Genomic DNA, 21,722 nt, shown 5'->3' with positions numbered 1-21,722 from the left:
TAATAAAGTATAATAAAATATATACATACCTATATATACATACAAATATATTTATTCCAAATGGACTTTGATAAAGGTGTTTTATTTATGGAAATTTTAAGTTATGCAAGCCTTAAGAAGTTGGCACAGATTCTATTCCTACAGCTTGTCTGAAATGCAAGCCAATGTGTAATTGCTTTTCATTGGACCTATATTTGTCTACACATTTGCTCTTCTAAAAACGGATCCATTTCCAGATATAGTCTATGACACCTATCTGCATGTTGTATATGTTGATCTTTAAAAAGAACAGCAATTATGATTTTAAAAAATAATGGAAACGGGTATGAATCCATAATTAGTAACCATTATTTTTTAATGAACTATTTCAGAATAGGTTTAGATTTTCAGAATTACTGTGAAAATAGTACAGATAGATCCCACGTAACCCAGACCCAGTTTCCCCTAATACTAATGTCATATATTAGTATGTTGCATTTGTCACAATGAATGAAATAGTATTCATACTGTATTACTGACTGAAGTTCATACTTCCAGATATCCTTAGCTTTTACCTAATGCACTTTGTTCCAGGCCCCCATCTAGGATACCACATCATATTTAATTGTCACATCTCCTAGGCAACTCTTGGCTGTGACAGTTATTAGTGTTCATTTTTGAGAACCTACTCTTTGTCAGGGACACTGGGCTTATCCCCCATTCCTCACAACAGTTGGAATTGTTCATTATTGCTGCACTTTTCAAATAATAATAGAAGTTAATTTTAAAATATTAATTTGTCAAAGCCACACAGATGGGGTCTTTGAATTTCCCCAGTCCTAGTTGAAATTGCATGCTCCAAATCACTCTACCACATTGGCTCCCACGGTCCTCCCGCTAGATGGTGGAAGGTGAAACTGTTTAGGGTGAATCAGGATTATCATGCCCTGGTGCCACCCATAATGCTTGGCGTCCTCTAGGGAGCTTATGTGATATATGGTCAGGATTTTACATGCCTCACTCAACACCTGCATTCAAATCACCAGGCTGCCACTTGCGTGTTGTGTATTATTAGGCAAATTGCATCCAGTTCTTCAGCCTCAGTTTCCTTTTTGGTAAAATATGGCCGAAAATAATACTTACCTTATAGAATTTGTTAGGGATTAATGGGATAGCATTGTATAGAGCATAGCATAGTGTTCCAAAGAGTAAATAATGAAGACTTGCTATGGTTAACACCTACGGTTTTCCACACTGGAACCAAGAGGCTGGGTAACTACAGAGTGAAGAGCATGCACCGGAGCAGGAGAGGGGTAATCACACGCTGCAGGGCGTTCGAAGGGTCTCCCCGCAAGTGCTGTGTACAGGAAAGAAATTGTGTATTTAACAATAAGCAAATTACCATCAAGTGGCGGTTAATCACTTATTTTTAGAGTATAATTTGTAGTTGTACCACATGTAAGGGAAAGACTGATTATGACAATCACAAGAATGGAGAGCAGCTGGATGACTCGAGGACCTCCATCTTCAGGGCTGTCAATCTCTCCCTCTCCAGGCAGCACATGGGCTCTGAGATGAACACCTCCTCCTGGGGCTCAGTGAGGTGTGGGGGTTTAATGTAAACACTGTGCAACATCATTCATTCTGGGGGACTTCCAGAACTGAGCCAGGGGAGGAACACTAATCAGGATGTTGTCTTTCTGCCTGCCCAGCTGGGACACATTTTTATTAAAAATTAAATAAATAAGAAAATGTGAGAATAATAAAGTAATACTAAAAATTGAAGCCTTTTCCGAGTGGAGTTATATTTCTCATTAGAGACCTAGAGTGTATTTCCTTCTAGCACAATTTCCAGGCAGGGCCTTCCTTTATTTTTCTTTGCCAGAGAGGAGTGCTACACCTCACACCAAGCATCTAATCTATATAGCTGAAAGCAGTGTAAATTTTTATAGCACACTGGCACATGTGTCTTTCCACTCGTTCCTGGAATTCTAATTCCCATCCCCAGATCTCAGAGATAATAGCATAGGCAGACTCTATCTTGATCTTTCCTTACTTTCACACATACCATAAGGTTGTTAAAATGTGTATCATTTGTTTGACTTCATCTTGGAAGTGCCAAGTCTTCTAGGGTTCTAGGAACTCTCCATCATTGGTTTTTAAATAAATTCACTCAAACCAGCATTCTGTATACTGGGATATACAGTTTCTAGCCAGAGAAAGTCAGGAGTTACCCAAAAGCTCACATTCCCTTGGATCATTCATATTTTAGTTCCAATAATCCCTCAGATCCACCACTCTGGTCCTTTGTCCATTGTCTTGTGACCCTTGGTATGGCATGACCTCACCACATGGAATATTATAGCAAATTGTTAGCAGATGAAAGTATGAAGGCAGATAACATGATGAGGTAGAAGTGATCAACACCTTCTTGGATTTAGAGGATTTTCTGAGTTAATTGAACCTCCATAACTCTAAAGGACACAAGGAAAGAAATTATCTTCTCACCACTTCCAATAAGTCCATTTATTTCCATAAGTGGTTAATGGAACTATTAGTTGAGTTACTCAAATCTGGCTGATGGGGCTCATGTGGCAACTTTAAATTCTTCTAGGTTTCTTTTTACTTTCAACTCATATGGGTAAGAAGTGTGAGGCTGCCTGTAGGAGTCCTTAGTAGACTTGGGAAGTGCAAGACACAATTCAGCTCTAAAAAACGGAATTGGGATAGGAGAGGAGATGTTCCAGGAGGCAGAAGCTAGGACAAATAATGATCGCGACTGGGAAAAACAGAAGGAAAAAGGAAAAAATGGTGCTCCCAGTAAAAACCAGTCCTGACTATAGGTATCACCTTCGGAAGTCAAAGATTTTAGCCCAAAGAAAGCCTGTTGAAGACAGGCAGTGAATGCTCTGATATGCAGCTTTGATTCTCTTGAGCAGTGAAGATCTTAGCCCTCCAGTTGCTAAAACAAATATGATTAAGAGTTGCCTTGCTCTGACTTGAGATAGCACCTCCAATGACAGGTCAAAGTGAGGCTCCAAAGGCCTCGATCTTTGCCCCAACTTAGAGTGCAAGGCCATGCCAGTTTCAGAGCCCCCCAAGGGATTTGCTGAGCTCTTCACTGAGACTGCATTATGTTGCAGTTTGTCCCTCAGCCCAGTCCTGCTTCCCTTCCTTTCATTCTTTCATTCCACATGTCTTGATCCAAAGTGCCTCCCCTAATAAAAATCCTGCATGCTGTCTCCCTCTCAGTGCCTGCTTCCCCAGGAACCCATCCCACAACATTACCAGTAATGCCAACCAGGGGACTTGTGATGCCTGATATTCCACAACTTACATGCCATTTCTTTCTGATGAACTGGACCAGAGAAACTTAAATCTCAACAAACTATAAAATGTTAACACTGACATTGTTAGGCTAGCAGGGTTCTAGTGTACAATGCCTGTATCTTGTCTTTCCCAGAGCATTGACTCTTGTGAGAGAGCTAATGGTATTTTAATCAGACACCTCTCCTGTCCTGGTTCCCATTTGCTGGGTGAGGGAGGAAAGAGCAAAAATATGTGTGTTTGGGACAGGGTAGGGATGATACCTTTCTGGTTCAGAAAGGAAAGTGTGTTTATCCTGGAATATTAGTGAGTCAGAACTTTAGTGAGAAACCAGTAAGGAAAGCAAATTATATAAGGATTTAGGAAGCTGCAGTCACATGTTTTTATGAGGAAAATTCCTTCAGAAGTCAGCATTTCCCAGACACTGAATTACAGAATTAATTAGTTAATTAACAGATAGTTAATATTTCTACTATTTAATCCTTCAGAGAGTAACTGGATCCTCACTCTGTGCCTAGCCCCCTTTACTGCCTCATGATAATTTACTTGGGTAGAACCTCCTGATCTCCTGTTTCCTTCATCAGTGAATCCCTGATGGGATTTTGTGGCTATAATGTGCTTCATAAAATGCTGATATAATAGATTTATTTTTAACAATAGGCTACAGATTAGCTCTTAAGAAATAGATATATTATTACAACTGGATTAAAGCAACTAAAAGTACTGGAGATAAAAGCCCCCCCCCAAAATTGAAAAGATAAAATAAATTTTTTTAAACAAACAGAGCTACATCACTGCTATTATAAATTCAAAAGAGTTAATGATGCTCAGAGCTTCCAAATCTGGTAGCAAACACTGTCACTTGCTTGTGAGAGATGCAATTAATACCATCCTTTCTTTTATCTTTGAGCCAATGTTCTAATTTCTCTGTAGGATCTGCCCATACAACTAAGCTTGCTAAATAATAAGGGGAGCAGATCAACACCTTACAGGTGTTCTCATATTCGGTTTCTACAGTATCCATGGAAGTTAGCTTTTACAACACCATGCACAGATGAGGAAACTGAGCCTCAGAGAAGTTTAGGAAAACAGTCATTTCGATTTAGGAAATCAATATAGAAGTGGTGGGTGGCAGTGGTGGGATTCAAATCCCGGTCCCTCTGATACCCAAGTCCATTCTCAGGAAAAGTTCTCTGCAGGAAACCGTGCACATAATCCACCAAAGGCTCTATCTTTGACAGGGATCTTAGGAAGAGTTAAAAGTTCGGGCTGGCGGAATGATTCTGCAATGTGTGTGTGTGTGTTTATGGGCACTGAGTCTTCTGCTGATAGATAATTACTGTAAAGCCCTTGGAAGAGAGCAGCTAATAAGGGAGTAGTTTGTTGCATCCTTCTGGTGTGACTTAAGCAACAGTCACCCACATAGGTAGGCAAGAGTACTTTACTCAGAGTCTGAAACTCGAGAACAGTCTCAAGTCTTCCCACTGAGAAGCTGTGGGAATATGCGCAAGTGATTTGACGGTCCCAGGTAATGGTTGAGAGTAGAGAGGATGACGCCAGATGGGCTGGGTTCAAATTCAGCTCCACCACTTACTAGCAATGTGACTTTGGAAAAATTATTTAATTTCTCTGTGCCTCAGTTTCCTCATATATTAAATGAGTATGGGTTAATGCCTCATCACACAGCATTGTAGCGAAGAATAAGTGAGTTGATACATGGAAAACACTTAAAATGATGCTTGGCACATAGCAGATGTTCTTTCAAGACTGAACTATATTTTCATTATTATTTACAAAGTAGAAATAAAAATCCTTACATTCAGGTCTAATGGTAACAATAAATGAGCTATTTCTAAATTGTAGAAGAGAAAATATATATGCAGGCTATGCAATCAAGCTACACATGTTTGGAAATGTAAATGTAACAAATAGAGATGTAACTTTGCTACTATGTTATATGTGGCTGCTAGGTACAAGCTTCAAATTTTTCCACTGGTTAACTTCAGAGCATTTCTAATTCTTTACCTCTGAGCACTAAGGGTTAGGGACCTCTTGCATCTCTGGGGGCCAGGATGATGTGTTATGCTTCTGTCTGCCCTTGGCACACCACTGGGTGTGAATCCCAGGATGCTGATAGATAAAACCAGCTTCTCTCCAGATTAGAACTTATCAAATGGGGTTGGTGGGTTGAAAATGAAGGAAGGATGTTGTTTGTTAAATGAGCTTTCCAGCTTTCACAAATGACAAATATAGATGTTGGGAATGAATGAACCCCCAAAATATGAATAGAACAAACTGATGTAACTATTTATGTGTTCGTTTCTTTAAACCTGCAGGAAACAAGCTAAACAAATTCAAGAGCAGCTGAAAGAACCACAAAATGGTAAAAACTATAGCCTCAAAGCATCCAACGCAATGGCAAAGTCAGAGAACTTGGTGAAAAATCATGTCCAACTGCAAAATGTAAGTTTCCTGTCTATACCTCTGTTCCTCGAACCCACCTCAGTGCTTCCAGTTCAGAGGGGAAGGGGAGCTTGGGATCAGACTTGTATATTTTTTTTCAGTACTTTGTGGATTTTTCCTTAAATCATCTTGCAGTTCGCTGTGTAGGCTCGTGCACATGTACAAGCTGAAACAGAGAAAAATTAAATCTCAGCTTTTGATTACAATCTGCAATATAAATTAATCTCTAGAAGCAAAAAGAGCTTCATTTGTTTGTTCCATATGACTTATTACATTCTAACTATGTGTTGGAAATTGTGCTGGGGGCCAGGGGTACAATGTTCTCTACCTTATGCGAACTTAAATGTGGTAAGAGATACAGACACCAGAACCAGAGGGGGTATGTGGGCTGAAATGGTTGACATTCCAAAAGATTGGCGAAGAAACCAAAGGGAGCTGGATGGGTGACATGTTCATCAGCTAGTCAAAGAGCAAAGGAAAAGAGACTATGAAAAACAAAAAATAAAGCCATGGAATGTGTACTATATTCAAGCAACTCCAAGGTAAGGGGTGTGAGAGATGTCAAAGGTACGAGACGTGGGAAGGGAGAGTTGTAGTCTCAGAGTCAGTATGTCCTGATACCAAACTTTAAATAGATAGCAGAACTTGAAATATGAGCTCTTTGAATCCTACATTCTTTCTACAGTTGTTTTAATCATTTCTGAGATACATTACAAAACACTAATTAAAGACAAGCAAATATCATCTAAGACATACTGAAATAGTCCTCTCAAGGTAGTAACAATTCTTTGCCCCCATATAAGATTGCCCTTCCGGATTCTGAGACACAAAAGGAAGGAACAAAGGCCGTGGTATAAACCTAGTATTTGAGTATAATAGACAATCACCCAGGACATATTCATGCCCCTCCCCATGCATAAATCACTGGGAATTTATACATCATTTGTGATTCTAAAAAGTCATTACCCAGAAAGTCACCATTTGCTATGCATAACAGATGTACTTAGATGTTTAGTGTGGAATTCATAAATCAGAATTGCTTCCCAGCAAAGTTTTGTTAAACTTGTAATCATAGTTATGTGGGGACTGTTCTTTTCTGTAACAGAAAGGATGGTTTTGCTAATGATTTCTGAGTTATTATCTCGCCACCTCACCACACAAATGCAGTGATGGAAGGTTTCAATTCCTTAGCAACTGGGCTTGCTGAAGAGAAACAAAGCCAGTCAGTAGTTAAGATAGTAAGGACAGATTTTAATCAGTAATGTATTATTGCATTATGGAAGAAGCTCCAGCACGAACTAAACTCAACTTCAGTTTGTACAGAGGTGACTGGTTGTTTTAAAGGGAGAATGAGGGAATAGAGAGAGAAATCAGTGGGGGCTTGACAGAGTCAGGGAAGTGAAAAATCAGAGCCAGTCAGTGTACTTAGTCAGCTGTGTCTGTTAGATGACAACTAATGGAGTTTAGAATTCTGTTACTTCCACAGAGACAGGGGGACAGAGGTCCTATCCTTACTTATTACATTTCAAAGATTTGGCTTTCAGGTCCTTGAGAAAGAAACTCCTGAATTGTTGGAGATACATATACATCTCAAAATGACAAAGGGCAGCTTACATTTATAAGCCTTGTTCAAGTAAATGCTCCAAGAAAGGCAGGTCAGGGGCCTTTCCTCCTCCAGGGTTGGCTAGAACAAACAGTAAATTCTTTTGGAGACTTTGGAGTTTTTGTTTTTGTTTTTCAGGCAGGCGTTTTAAGGAAAGTTAGGGTCATTCTAGGGGTGAAGCCTTGAGCTATTAGAGGCTATTAAAAAACAAAGAGAGAGACTATATTAGAGTTTACTCAAGTCTTTTAGTGTGGGGATGAGTGAATGAAGTCATTTGTGCTGGGAATCTGCAGTTCTTAGAGGCCAAAGTTAAGGCCCAGTAGAAAAGAGGGCTCAGAGGAGCCTGTCTAGAGTTTGGTTGGGAAGAGTCTCGGTCAGTTCCTATGCATTTTACAAGGTTGCAGCCAAAACACACATATAGTTCTGTATCCTTCATTTTCACCAAACAGAAGATCAATAGGATTTTCTGTCTGCTTTATGCTCTCCACGAACTCATTCGAGAGATAGCATAATTGTCCACAAGGTGGCCACTTCACAACGTCCTCACACTTCTCTTCTAGACAGACATTCCTGTTCTTTCCTATTGTTTACTATTAAAGGCATACGAAAATAGACTCCTCATTCATATGCATCCCCACCCCTCATTTGATTGGAATGATTAGAATTAGAATAACAAGAAATTACAAAGTGTAGGGGTTGCAACATTTGAAAGACTTTTGGGCACATTGGATTTTCTTTTCTTTTTCTTTCCCTCTCCTCCCCTCTCTGGCCCACCCAAACCCACATTTTGTATGTTAGCCAGGGAAGCAGAGGGTGGGCTCAACTAGACCGTTCCCACAGGGCCCAAGATAAGATGTGGCAAAGTGTCTTTATATTTCTCCCATTTGGGATAAAGAAAGTACATATAGGACATTTTTTTTTTCTCTGACTTGGTGTGTGGTCAGCTACGACAATACATTTCAAGGGATCATCAGTTTTAGGTTGGGCTGGGAGTTGAGGCAGAGAATAGATAGGAAAGGAAGGCTTGTAAGGACCCTGGAGAAGGAGAGTGAGGTGCATCGAGGAGACACATGCATGCTGGCCATAACATCCTACACTTTGCCTGCTTGGGTCCAAGGGACTGCCTGAGAGGGTCCCTTTAACCAGACTAGACTGGAATAAATAAGCTGCTTTCCCACAGGCACATATCAATTTCAGTGCTAGAAAGCAATGTGGGTCACTACTAGCTTTGTTATACCTTTGTCATCATTTCTTTTCCTAATTTAATAGGAGAACATGGTATTTTTTTAAATTTACATTTAACTATTTGACTGTGTAGTACACTCTTAGTCCATATATTTCTAGTCAAATGTTCAGTCTGGTGAGTTATGTCCCTGCTGATACTCTTGCTCCTATTTTTGTTATAAGAATCAAATAACAATTGGACTATAGTTTTTCATGTAGTGTATCATGGGAGAAAATAGTAATGGAGAATATATATCAATAATACATTGGAAAGGAACAGAAAGTTTTAAGAGCATTTGCTCTCCTTCCATTTTATGCTGAAGATATGCAAGAAGTATGGAGGACATCTATGCAGCTGGAAGCCAGGTAGCCCTGGTCTGAGGACAAGCAGTAATCTGATGTGTGGCTCAGATTTTTTGCATGAATATTGAAAAAAGCAAGGGTATTGAAGAAAATTCAGTAAAGCAGTTTTTCTTTGTAGGTCTATTCTTTTTTCTTCTTCTGCCAAGATCTTTGAGGAAATACCAACGTCAATGTTAAAAGCAAACAATGATAAATGAAATCGTGATCATCATAATAGCAAATATCATGGACTGAGTACATATACAGAATCATGCTAAATGATATAAATACATCGCCTCATTTCGTCCTAACAGCAACGACTTAATTTACACCCTCTATGTGCAGAAGAGGGAAATGGGACTCAAAAAATTTTTATCGCTGCCAGACTGCCTGTGAGTAGCAGAAAGGCAAACTCACATCTTTATAACTCAGTGGTTCAACAGGGGGCAGTGTTGCCCCAGAGAACTTTTGGCAGTCTGGAGAGACTTTGGGTGTTACAGCTTGAGAGGCATCTATGAGCAGCGGGCAGAAGTGCTGATACATATTTCACAATGTACAGGATAGCCCTCCCCCCGCCAACAGAAAATTGTCCTCCCCAAATATAAGAGTAGAGAGGAAATCCAGAGTCCAAGCTCAAGTTGCATAGTGCATCCAGTAGGAAATTCTGAATGCCCAGCATAGGAGTTCTAATCATTGTTTCTACTACACAGAGGGTAATGGGTCATCCACAAACACTCTAATCCTTGGGAGGGAAAATTTCCTGCTGGGACACCATATCAGGCAAATCTTTATTTTATCATGAAGCCCAGGTTAACTACTTGAAATTCTTTGCAAATAGCAGTGTTTAACAAATGAATTGTCTGCGTCTGGCATTCCCTTAAGTTCATTAAACATTCATGGGGAAGTGTTTCACTTTATAGTCATTTAACAAGATGTGAAACACCTAGTCCCGTGAAGCAACATGATACTCTGGAAACACTTGACTCAGAGGCTGCAGAACTAGACCTGGCAGTGAGGTAGAAGCGTCGAGCGCCTTACCGTCATTAACAGATGAAGCATTTGTGACTCAGAGAGATGAACTGACCTCATTGACTGTGTGCTGCGTGAGAGCGGGCTAGAGCTAGCGTTATAACTTCCAGACTGAGCGACACTTCTCAGCCTGATTCAGGGATCAGAAAGAGAAGTCATTAAAAGACAGATGATCACACTACATCAAAAACTGATGATGTAATGTTGGTGATTAACATAACAATAAAAATTAAAAAAAGAGATGATTCCCTTCTCTCTTAAAATCAAGAGAAAATATACTTAAGTGAAAAGTAAGGGAATAAAATTATGTACGCCTTCCCACCCTTTTTTCAAGAACCCTCTCAGGAAAGATAGGTTTAGGGGAGTAACATTCAATGAGGAAGAATTGAAAGATAATATTTGCATGCATTGGGAGAGTCATAAGAATTTAATGCCTAACACAGCCTTGATAATTGGTAGAGAGAGGCATCCATTTATTCTATAATACTTATTAAACACTTCTCTCTGCTGGGTACTGTATGAAAAGCTTACAAAGAGATGGATCCTGACCTCAGGGACCTCACAGGCTCGTGGTAGAAACAAGTACGTAAGCATATACATGAAGTCACAGAGCTATCAGAGAATGGAAAAGGACATCTGTGATTGTCTGGGGGGAATACTGAATCCTGCCCAAAGTAGGTGACATACGAACTGAGTCTTGGGAGTGAGTTGAAGTTCGTCAGATAGTTGTAAGAGGGTTGGTCAGAAGAGGTAATCGGTAACTTCTTTATAGCATGAATCAACATTAACTTTGAATAGTTCTGGTTTAAAACTTGATCTCTTGTTGTATATTTCAAATTCTAACTTACTGATTCACTATAGATTCATACATTCATCTATTCAAATATATATTAAATATTTAGTAAGGACCAGGCACTGCATTAAGGACCAGGGATATAATGATGACCCAAAATGACAGTGTCCTTACTTTCAAGGAGCTTACTGATTACTGTAGGTGAGAGATATTAACCAAAAAATCCGACAAGGAATCTGCCAAGGCCTCCAGTCAACAGTGAGTGAACAGTCCTGTTAGAGCTTATAGAAGGCAGGTCTGGGAGCTGACCTGACAATATAAGAATAGCAAAGAGCTCCCTCAGAAGAGGGAACGATGGCATGTGCTCAGTCTCGCTGGCTGAAAGGGGCACATGGTTGAGGTGAGAAGGTGGGTCATAGGGGGTAGGAGTGAGGAGGAGTGCTTGCTATAGCCCGTGCATAGAAAGGGTATCTTGCTTCCATGGAAATGGGTTGAAATTTGACTGCAATTGGCATAGTTCTTCTTGCGTGGGATATGGTGCAAAATTTCCTAACAGCAACAGTGGTCAAATTGTTTTTAATTACTTGCATCAGAAATCACACTTTAAAATATACCCTAACCACTCATTTTCAACATGCTCTGGGCTCCTAAGTCAGACTTCCAGTAAAGAACATTTTGACACAGACAAAGAGGAGTTGGGAGCAATGCAGAAAGAGAGAGAGACATTTAAAACCCTTTAAAAATATCCTCCTTCCTGCCATTATTGCCTGGGGTTCCAGACCAGGTGATTATCAGCTCTGTCATCATTGCTTTCCAACACAGACACACTTTCATTTACCCTTCTGACTCTTGCTGCGAGCATCAGGCAGACCTGGAAACGTCGGCGCTCCACTTCCAACATGAGCCTGCTTCATTTGACAGGTCTACTGATTTTGGTGCACCATCAACAGTGTGTTAGGAGAAAGGCAGGTGACAGTGCAAACAACAGTGGAGGTCTGCAGCACCCAGGAGCCCCCACAAGGCGGGCTTTCAGGAAAGCCAGTTGGGATGAGTGCTTCGCCAAGAGATAACAGTACTGACCAGGGCCTCTGTGGGTGTTTAAAAGGAAATCAATTCAGCTCATGTTGAAAGGACCAGTGAATGGACCGTGGCATCTCCTTATTAGGTATTAAAGTGACATTTTGTACATTATACCGAATGAGGTTTTAACAAAACAGGTACACACACAGAAAGTCAAGGTCTGTACGAATGCAAGAAAAGAACATGAAGTCACCTACCATACTTTGTAACAGTGTACAGCAATGTTAATGGAAAGGGTCAGGCGGGCAGCTTCACTGGAGATATTATCTCATGGATAAAATTATGCAGACTGTAACTCCTCCCAGGGATGGAAGTGTATACCTTTTGGAAGGAACCATAAGAAATGCTTTCAGCATAGAGCATAAAAATGTCCAAAGGCTATAATCGTGGTCAGTTAAGCCACCTTTAAGGAGGTTTGTTGCAGGCTGTTTGCTGAGTGGATTCTACACTTTGAGGGCCTATAGCTGAAAATAGAGACTGAATTCTACCTTTAGTCTCTAAATTCCTCTCTTCCTCCTCCTCCCAGCCCCTCCTCCTCCCCATCCTTGTTATTGTTGTTGTTGTTGTTGTTGTTCTTCTTCTTCTTCTTCTTCTTCTTCTTCTTCTTCTTCTTCTTCTTCTTCTGCTGCTGCTGCTGCTGCTGCTGCTGCTGCTTCTGCTTCTGCTTCTGCTTCTTCTGCTTCTTCTGCTTCTTCTGCTTCTTCTTCTTCTGCTGCTGCTGCTGCTGCTGCTGCTGCTGCCGCTGCTTCTGCTTCTGCTTCTTCTGCTTCTTCTGCTTCTTCTTCTTCTTCTTCTTCTTCTTCTTCTTCTTCTTCTTCTTCTGCTGCTGCTGCTGCTGCTGCTGCTGCTGCTGCTTCTGCTTCTGCTTCTTCTGCTTCTTTTTTGGGGGTATGTATCTTTTGCTTTTTTAAAACTTTTTTATTTTTTAAAGTAGACTTTATTTTTTAAGGCAGTTTTAGATTTACAGAAAAGTTGCAAAAATAGTACAGTGCGTTCCTATGTACACTCTACTCAGTTTTTCCTATTAGCCTCGTATATTAACATGGTACATTTGTTAAAATTAATGAACCCACAGTGATGCCTTGTTACTAACACAAATCCAGAGTTTATTCAGGTCTCCTCAGTTTTTACCTAATTGTTTCTGTTCCAGGATTCCATCCAGGATACCACATAACATTTGGTTGTCATATGTCCTCTTGGCTGTGACAGTTTGTCAGATTTTCCTTGTTTTAGTGGCTCTGACAGTTTTTAGGAGTAGTGGTCAAGTATTGTGTAGGATGCTCCTCTACTGGAACTAGTTTGATGTTTTTCTCGGATTAGATTGGGGGTAATGGAATGTGAGGAGAAAGACAACAGAGATAAAGTGCCAAATCATCACTCATCAAAAGTGCAATTATCAATATGATTTAACACTGTTAATGATTACTTTGTCACCTGAGGTAGGAGTCTCCCCTGTGATCTTACTCTTCCCTTCCTTTCTATAGAGTTCTCTTTGGAAGGAAGTGACTCTGTAGCCCACACTTAAGGAGTGGGAGTTATGCACCCCCTTCATAAAGGCAGAGTATCTACATGTTATTTGGAATGCTACTGCAAAGAGTTTATCTCTTGTTCCTCATTTATTTATTAAGTCCATCATTTATCTAACAGTATGAATTCATGGATACTTATTTTATACTTTGAGTTATAATTCAATAAATATTTTTTTCTTATTTTATATCAACTTCTTTCAGCTGTGGTCATTGGTAGCTCTTTCAATTGGTTCCTGTGTCATTTTGACATACTTCATCAGTTCAGTATAGGTTTTCTGTAGGTTTTTGTTGAGTATGTCCTTGCTTCTAAGCCCTCTCAGCAGACGGATCAAAGATATATCCATCAGCCAGATAGTGTTTATGAGCAGTACTTTTCCTTTAGTCTAAAGATTCCACTCATTTCAAAGTTACTTAGGACAGCAAGCCCCTGATCCCTACCTCCCACTAATGTTCTTTCATATATTTATAAAATACAGTCATTTTTCCTTAGCAAAGTTTGTATTCCTTCCTAGAATCTCCAAATCTCCTAAATGACACTTATTTTGTTAATAGGGAGGTTGCTTTAATAGATACAGGGTGATTAAACTTACCTATTTCCTCTTGCATGAACTTTGATGACATGTGTCTTTTAAGAAATTGGTCCATTTCAACTAAGATATCAAATTTGAGGGCATACAGTTATTCATAGTGTTCCTTTATTAACCTTTTTCTGTCCATGGGAGTAGTAATGATGGCCTCTTTCACTTCTGTTATTGATAATCTTTTCTCTTTTTTTTTTTTTTCTGGGTTAACCAGAGATTTATCAATGGTATTGATCATTTCAAAGCATCAGCTTTGCTTTTGTTGATTTTCTCTATTCTTTTCCTGTTTTCAATTTTATTTTATTTATTTTTTTAAAAGAATGTATTTATTTATTTGACAGAGAGAGACACAGCAAAAGAGGGAACACAAGCAGCGGGGGGAGTGGGAGAGGGAGAAGCAGGCTTCCCGCCAAGCAGGGAGCCCAATGTGGGGTTCAATCCCAGGACCCTGGGATCATGACCTGAGCTGAAGGCAGATGCTTAACCGACTGAGTGATCCAGAAACCCCTGTTTTCAATTTTATTAATTCTCTAACTTATTATTTCTCTTCTGATTGTTTCAGATTTAAATTACTCTTTTTTTTCTAGTTTCCTAAGATAGAAATTCAGATGACTGAGTTTAGATATTTCTTCTTTTTAAGTGTAAGAATTTAATGTTGTAAATTTATCTCTAATCACTACTTTGATTACCTAACACAAATTTTGATAAGTTGTATTTTCATTATCATTTAGTTAAAAATATTTTAAAATTTCTCTTGTGACTTTTCTTTGACCTTTCTGTTATTTACAAGTATGTTGTTTACTCTCCAAATAGTTTTGGATTTTCCAATTATCTTTTTCTTACTGACTTCTAGTTTAATTTCAATATGGTCTGAGAATATACTATTTATGATTTCTATCTCTTAAAAATTTCTTTAGATGGGGCAACTGGCTGCTGGCTCAGTCAGTAGAGCATGAGACTCTTGATCTCAGGGTTGTGAGTTTGAGCCCTACGCTGGGTGTAAAGATGACTTAAAAAATAAAAAATCTTTTAAAAAAAATTTCTTAAGATGTATTTTATAGCCAGGAATGTGATTTATCTTGATGAATGTTCCATGAGCTCAAAAAAAAAAAAGTGTAGACTGCCACTTTAGAAGTATTTTATGAGTATCAATTAGATGCAGTTGATTGAAAGTGCTATATGAATCAACATATCCTCAATGATTTCCTGACTGCTGAATCTGTCAATTACTAATAGACAGGTGTTGAACACTCCAAGTATAATAGTGGATTTGTCTATTTCTCCTTGAGGTTCTATCAGTTGTTGCTTTATGTATTTTGATGCTCTGTTGCTAGGTGTATAAATGTTAAGAACTGTTTTATCTTCTTGGAGGATTAGCCCTTTATCATTAAGTAAATGATACTTTTTACATCATTCTTTGTCCCCAAAACTTTTCCTTGTTCTGAAGTCTGCTTTGTCTGAAATTATTATATCTACTCCAGCTTTCTTTTAGCATGATATATTTTTACCTCCTCTCTTACTTTTATTCTATCTCTGTCTTTATATTTAAAGTGGGTTTCTTATAGACAACATATAGTTGGGTTTTTTTCTCACACATGCTGATAATCTCTGTTTTTTAATTGGTGTATTTAGACCACTCATATTTAAAGTGATTAATGATATAGTTTGATTAAAATCTTCCATATTTATAAACATTTTCAATTCCTTGCCTGCACCTGTTCTTTATTTCTTTTGTTCTTTTCTATTCCTTCTCTGGTTTTTATTATTTAGTGTGATTCCATTTTTTCTCTTCTTTTAACATATCAATTATACTTCTTTTTATAATTTTTTAGTGTTTACTCAAGATTTTATAATATATATTTACAACTAATCTAAGTCTACTTTCAAAAACCTGGTTAGTCCAGGTATTTTATAATTGAGTATTCACAATTCCTTTCTCCTGTTCTGTATAAAATTGCTGCCAATTATTAATTTGTGTATACAGTATATCCACAATACCCAATTATTTTGAACACTTTTTTTCAACTTGATCTATTAATAATAAGAAAAATAAAATATTTTAATTTACTTTTACTTATTACTTCTCTGGCATTTTTCCTTTTTTAGGTAGATCTGAGTTTCTAACCTATATCATTTTGTTTCTCCTTGAAAAGCTTCTCTTAAAATTTTTTGCAGGACAAGTATGCTGGTGATGAATTTCCTGTTTTTTGTTTGTTGGTTGGTCTAAGAAAGTCTTTATTTCTCCTTTATTTTTGACGGATAATTTAACCAGAGATATATTTTCAGTTTGGTGTTTATTCTTAAGTATTTCATTCCTGTCTTTTCTTGTTTGCATGATTTCTGGTTAGAATTCCACCATATTTGTTAATCTTTTTCTTCTATAAGCAGGTTTTTATTTTCTTTGGTTTTATTTTCAGCATTTTATTTTATTTTTGTGTTATTTTTCTCTTTACTTCTCTTTTCCTTTTTAAAAAAATACAGTTGAATATGATATGCTGTGATGTAGATTTTTTTGGTATTTATCCTTTATGGTGTTTTGATATTCTGTAAGCTTCCTGTAGCTATGGTTTGGTGTCTGTCAATAATTTTGAAAAGTTCTCAGTCACTATTCAAATATTTTTCCTGCTCCATTTTCTTTCTTCTCCTTCAGTAACTCCAGTTATGCATATGTTATACCATTTGAAATTGTTCAACAGTTTTTCAATTTTATCATTCTTTTTTTCCTTTCTTTTTTCTCTTCTTTTTTTCTAAATATATTGTTTTTGTTTTGTGTTTCATGTCAGGAAGTTTCTGTTGATTAATACTCAAGTTCCCTGATTCTTTCCTCGGTTGTGTGCACTCTAATGATGAGCCTATCAAGTGCATTCATCATTTATGTTACAGTATTTTTTGTATTTAGATTTACTTTTGAGTATTTCTTAGAGTTTCCATCTCTCTACTTACATTACTCATCTGTTCTCACATGCTGTCTACCTTTCCCTTTACAGCTCTAAGCATAGTTATTGTGCTTATTTTAAATTCCATGTCTGATCATCCCAACTTTTCTGTGGTATCTGAGTCAAGTTGTGGTGCTTATTTTGCATCTTCAGACTTCATTTATGTATATATATTCGAGTATGCCTTATAATTTTTTGTTAAAAAGTAGTCATGATACACTGGATAATCCTGAGGTAAACAGATGTTTAGCGTAGGTTTTATGTTAATTTGGTTAGCAGTGGGTTTCATTTAATGTTTGCTGTAGCTGTAGATGCCAAGGGCTTTAAAATCCACTAGTGTCTTTTGTTTGTTTGTTTTGTCTTTGGGTTCTCCTGAGAACTCCAACCAACCCTGGATAGGAATACAGCAACTTAAACCTGAATCGCATGTTAAATGCAGCCACTGAAGTGAAAATGATTCTCATAAAGTCTGTGAGAGAGAAGAAAAATCCAAAATAATAAATTTTGAAAATAAATTTGTGTTAATTGACCAAAATAGTACAATCGGAAGCAACTGTATAACAACAATGCAAGCATTTGAAAGAAAAGATTTAGAACATAGTATCTATTATAGACAGTATGAATAAGCAGAACATAATCAGGTTGATTCTATTCAAAACTTTAATCTAGGATTTTTAGCAAAACCTTTTAGCTTTCAGGATCAAAAGTCTCATTCAAAGCAAGGGCTATATGCACCTCATATGTTTATTGCAGCATTATTTACAATAACCAAATTATGGAAGCAGCCCAAGCATCCATTGATAGATGAGTGGATAAAGAAGATATGGGATGTGTGTGTGTGTGTGTGTGTGTGTGTGTATACACACCCAAACATATAGGAATATTATTCAGTCGTAAAACAGAATTAACTCTTGCTATTTGCAACATGGATGGAGCTAGAGTGCATAATGCTAAGTGAAATAAGTCAGAGGAAGACAAATACCATATGATTTAATTCATATGTGGAATTTAGGAAACAAAACAAATGAACAAAGAAAAAAAAGAGACAAACCAAAAATCGGACTCTTAACTATAGAGAACAAACAATGGTTACTAAAGGGAAGGTGGGTAAGGGAGATGGGTGACACAGGTGATGGGGATTAAGAGCACACTTATCTTGATGCATGGAACTATTGGATCACTATATTGCACACCTGAAACTAATATAACACTGTAGTTTAACTACACTAGAATTAAAATAAAATAAAAATAAAAACTGATTGGTATCCCCTCCAAAAAAAGAAGCAGAGATTTTTCTCTAGAAAATCTAGATGCTGCAGAAACACTTGGCTGATGTTGCCCCCATAGACCTCTACAGGAGCAGAGACTTACCGCCTCCCATTTGCCACAGATGTCTCCAGATCATCTCACTTGTTTCTGTAGATGAGTATTCCAGGCATCCAAGTTTGCCTTCTAAACCAATTTATTAAAAATTGGGATTAAAAAACAAACAAACAAACCCTTAGCTGGTCTTTTATAGAACCTGAAGGTCAAATAGAGAGTCAGAATGTTGGTTATATTCCAGTGACATGTCTATTCAGTGCACTTTTCCCATGGATGGTTAGTAATAATTAACATTAATTAGTCAATAAAAAAGCACACATGAAGGTATTTACATCATTTTTTGGATCTTTGTAATTTTGGATTATTGAAAATAGCCACCTTTTCCAAATTATCTCCATATCTTCTTTTTCTCTGTGTCAATTTGCTCCATTTTGCAAAAAGCCTGACCTACTTTTGTGAGTCCATTTTGTAGAATTGAGATTGTGTTTCAAGACATGGTTATGACTGCCCCTATGTGGTTTATTTTGGAAGTACTTAAGAAGAAAATAAGAGATTGAAATCTTAAGGTTAGTTACATAGCCTTGACATTTTGCCTAATCTCAGTAACCCATATCCACTGATACATTTTTCCCCAATGATAACATCCAGTTAACGGTTTGTTTTCTTTTTTATCTGCATCCTGTGTGGTTGCATGGGAAACACACAGACACACAAATGCACACATAGAAATATATATGTACATGTACATACAAAATCTATATATGTGTGTATATGTATACATAAAACTAAATATATATATATACACATATACACACTCGCAATATATGTATATCTGTTCACTTCATTTTCCTTATTTATGCAAATGGATTCATATTATGCATACTTTTTTTTGTACCTTGATATTATTCTTTTCAACGGTTGTGTAGTTTTCATTTGTGGATATTTCTATTGTGTCCAGTTGTTTGTGTTTTATATTTATTTTGTTTTGTTATTAAAAATTGTACCACTGGTATACTCTAGTGATATTATTTTGAATTTTTACAATCATATTAATGATGGGAAGTCCTAGAAGTAACATTCTGGATCAAAAAGTGTGTATATTTAACATTTTGGAACATATTGGCAATTTGTACCTCAACATATTAGTACCAACTCTAATTTTCTTGAATCTGTACCTTTACTAGATCTTCTTGAAATTTAATTTTCTCTATTCTGATTTTTATCCCTTTACAATGAATGCAGTTGTACACTTTTCCATATGTATATTGCATATCTGTCTTCATTGTTCTGTAAAATTCTTGTTCGTACGTCAGATGTGAATATCCAGATTTCAGAATTTTCTCTGGATTGGTTAGCATTCTAAAACTGTCATTTGTCAGGATAATTTTTATCTAGAGTTTCTGGAAGAGAAACCTGCTAGCCCTTGTTGCCTGTTCAAGAGCTATGTGTCCCAGGAGTATTAAAGTCGACAGTTTGCTGCCTGGTTGAGATGCCATATGATATTTCCCTTGGGGCAAAAAGTTTTTCTTAATGTGTCATCTCTATAGGTTTCCCCAAAGGCTCCTGAGTCTTATAAGATATCATAGTCAAAGGTGAAACCACGGCTTACTAGCTATAAAGAGTGAAATGCTCACAACTTTCTCTTATTAAGCCCAGTAATTACTTGGCAAAGGCTGAAGGAGGAGAATGGTGGAGTGCCGAGGGCAGGTACCCTGAATCAATACCCTCGTAATTCTGAGAATGTTCCGAAGTTTGCTCAATCACTATTTATTGAACCCCTATTATTTGTAGGCCAGCTACTAATTAATTCTTGTGTGTACAAAATGTATATCGAATAAAAAATACTTGTGTTTTTGCCTGTCAGGCACAGTGTGCCATGGGTGTAAATTGAAATGAGAAGACATACTTTAAATTCTAAAGTGGAGAACCCTCCTGGATGGACTTTATCTAAGCAGAGTTTGCGGGGAGGACAGAGATCATACTCAGTGTGTGAGAAATTGGGATGCCAATGATGTCTCTGTCATTCTCCTGATCAGGTGCCCACTGGACAAATTACTGGCAAGTTCAGTAACTTCTCAATATCTAGCTATAGTGTTATAGGCCCTCCTCTCATAATTTATCCTCAGGCTCAACTCTGTGCATGTGGTTTCTCACAGTATTCAAAGGCGGAAAGGCATCCTGTGACTGCATTGGAGAAAATGATGGAGTCAAGTTTTGCCGGCCCCCAGTCATTCCCAGAGGTCCCTTCTCCTGACAGAGGAAGCCAGTCTGTCAAACACCACAGGTACAGGTAGCTACTCATGGTGGGGATGGGCACGTTCACACTATGTCTAATGCTGGGCAACACAGGCCAACGAATGGCAACCTGATTCAGGAGAGATGATTGTTCTTGCTTCCCCTTAGTTCTCCATGGAGATGGAGATGGATGCTCAAGCAGCTGCCAGCCAGTAAACCAAAGCTAACAGCAGGCGGCCATGCACCTGTAAGAAGCCTGAAGGAACTATTAACAACACCCATCAAAGCTGCAGACACAGACCAGTGAATGAAACAATTGCATTCTGAAAAACTATTAAAAACATGAGTTTTTCCTAGCCTGCCTTATTACTGTCTGCAAATTTAATGACTAATTCTTCCCTAGGCAGCTGATGTGACATACTCCATGTCTTCCAACATGGTTCTTACACAAAAAAAAACTTTTCAGGGGGAGGAAGCTTGGCAGGTGTTCTCCTTGGGATTATAAGATCTGTTATCAATGGGGTGGCACTCTTTTGCAAGCTGACCATAGAAATTGGTTCTTTGGGGTAGAAAGCCAAACACAAGATTATCTTATAAATACCATAACATTCGGAGGCCAAGCAAGTTTTTCAGCATCTTCTAGTCACGTGCTGCATTTCATATACAAAAATCTGAAACTCCGAAGATGCAGTCTTTGTTCTAAACCAAGTGCCAAAATTTGGGACTGATGTTATGTTTATGTGCATCTGAATGTAATAGCCTCAGTCTTTGTGGAAGTTGTGCAGTGATTTAAGCATCCTTTTCTTAGTGAGAAGTACAGTATTTTAAAATTAGATATATACATATGAAAAGATTAAAATTTCAAAAAAGGAAAAGGTACAAAATAGTAGTTGTCACTTATCGTGATAAGCATCAAGTCATGTATAGAATTGTAGAATCATTATGTTGTATCTCTGAAACAAATATAACATTGCATGTCAACTATATTAAAAAAAAAAAACCTTGAAAAAACAGCCAGTTGTCCCCAACAATAACAGATAAATATTGTTGACCCATGGTTTTCACATATCTAGGCAATGTTTTGGAAAACCTCCATGACAGAAACATGCATTATACATGTATCTTCTTCCTTGACTGTCAGTGAGTCCCCTAAAAAAGGATTTTCTTGATGCTGGCCACATTTACTGGGAGGTTTTCAGTCTGTATACTAATCCTCATTATTGGATGGTGATTTTTTTTCCCTCATTCTACGTGAGTAGAGACTGAGATACCAAAGGT

At 37.8% G+C, this 21,722-nt stretch overlaps 1 protein-coding gene across 10 annotated transcripts in view; it reads left to right on the top strand.

The window, feature by feature from the left end:
* Positions 1–21,722, top strand: part of NRG3 (neuregulin 3) — a 1,135,127-nt gene that overhangs the window by 1,081,643 nt on the left and 31,762 nt on the right. For 6 of the 10 annotated variants that reach the window (XM_025880729.2, XM_073878729.1, XM_025880730.2 and 3 more), the window contains exons 6-7: positions 5,643–5,769; positions 20,366–20,493. In XM_025880729.2, the coding sequence (XP_025736514.1) occupies positions 5,643–5,769; positions 20,366–20,493 (255 nt within the window). Of the gene's footprint in view, positions 1–5,642; positions 5,770–20,365; positions 20,500–21,722 lie in introns of all 10 variants that reach the window. The other 4 variants (XM_073878734.1, XM_073878728.1, XM_073878727.1 and 1 more) reach the window with 1 other exon arrangement.

This window comes from Callorhinus ursinus, unplaced genomic scaffold (genome assembly GCF_003265705.2).
Source record: "Callorhinus ursinus isolate GAN/ISIS: 27379988/994484 unplaced genomic scaffold, GSC_fseal_2.0 scaffold31, whole genome shotgun sequence".
Taxonomy (NCBI): Eukaryota; Metazoa; Chordata; class Mammalia; order Carnivora; family Otariidae; genus Callorhinus; species Callorhinus ursinus.
Note: the sequence above shows the minus strand (reverse complement) of the source record. Positions and strands in the feature narration are given on the sequence as shown.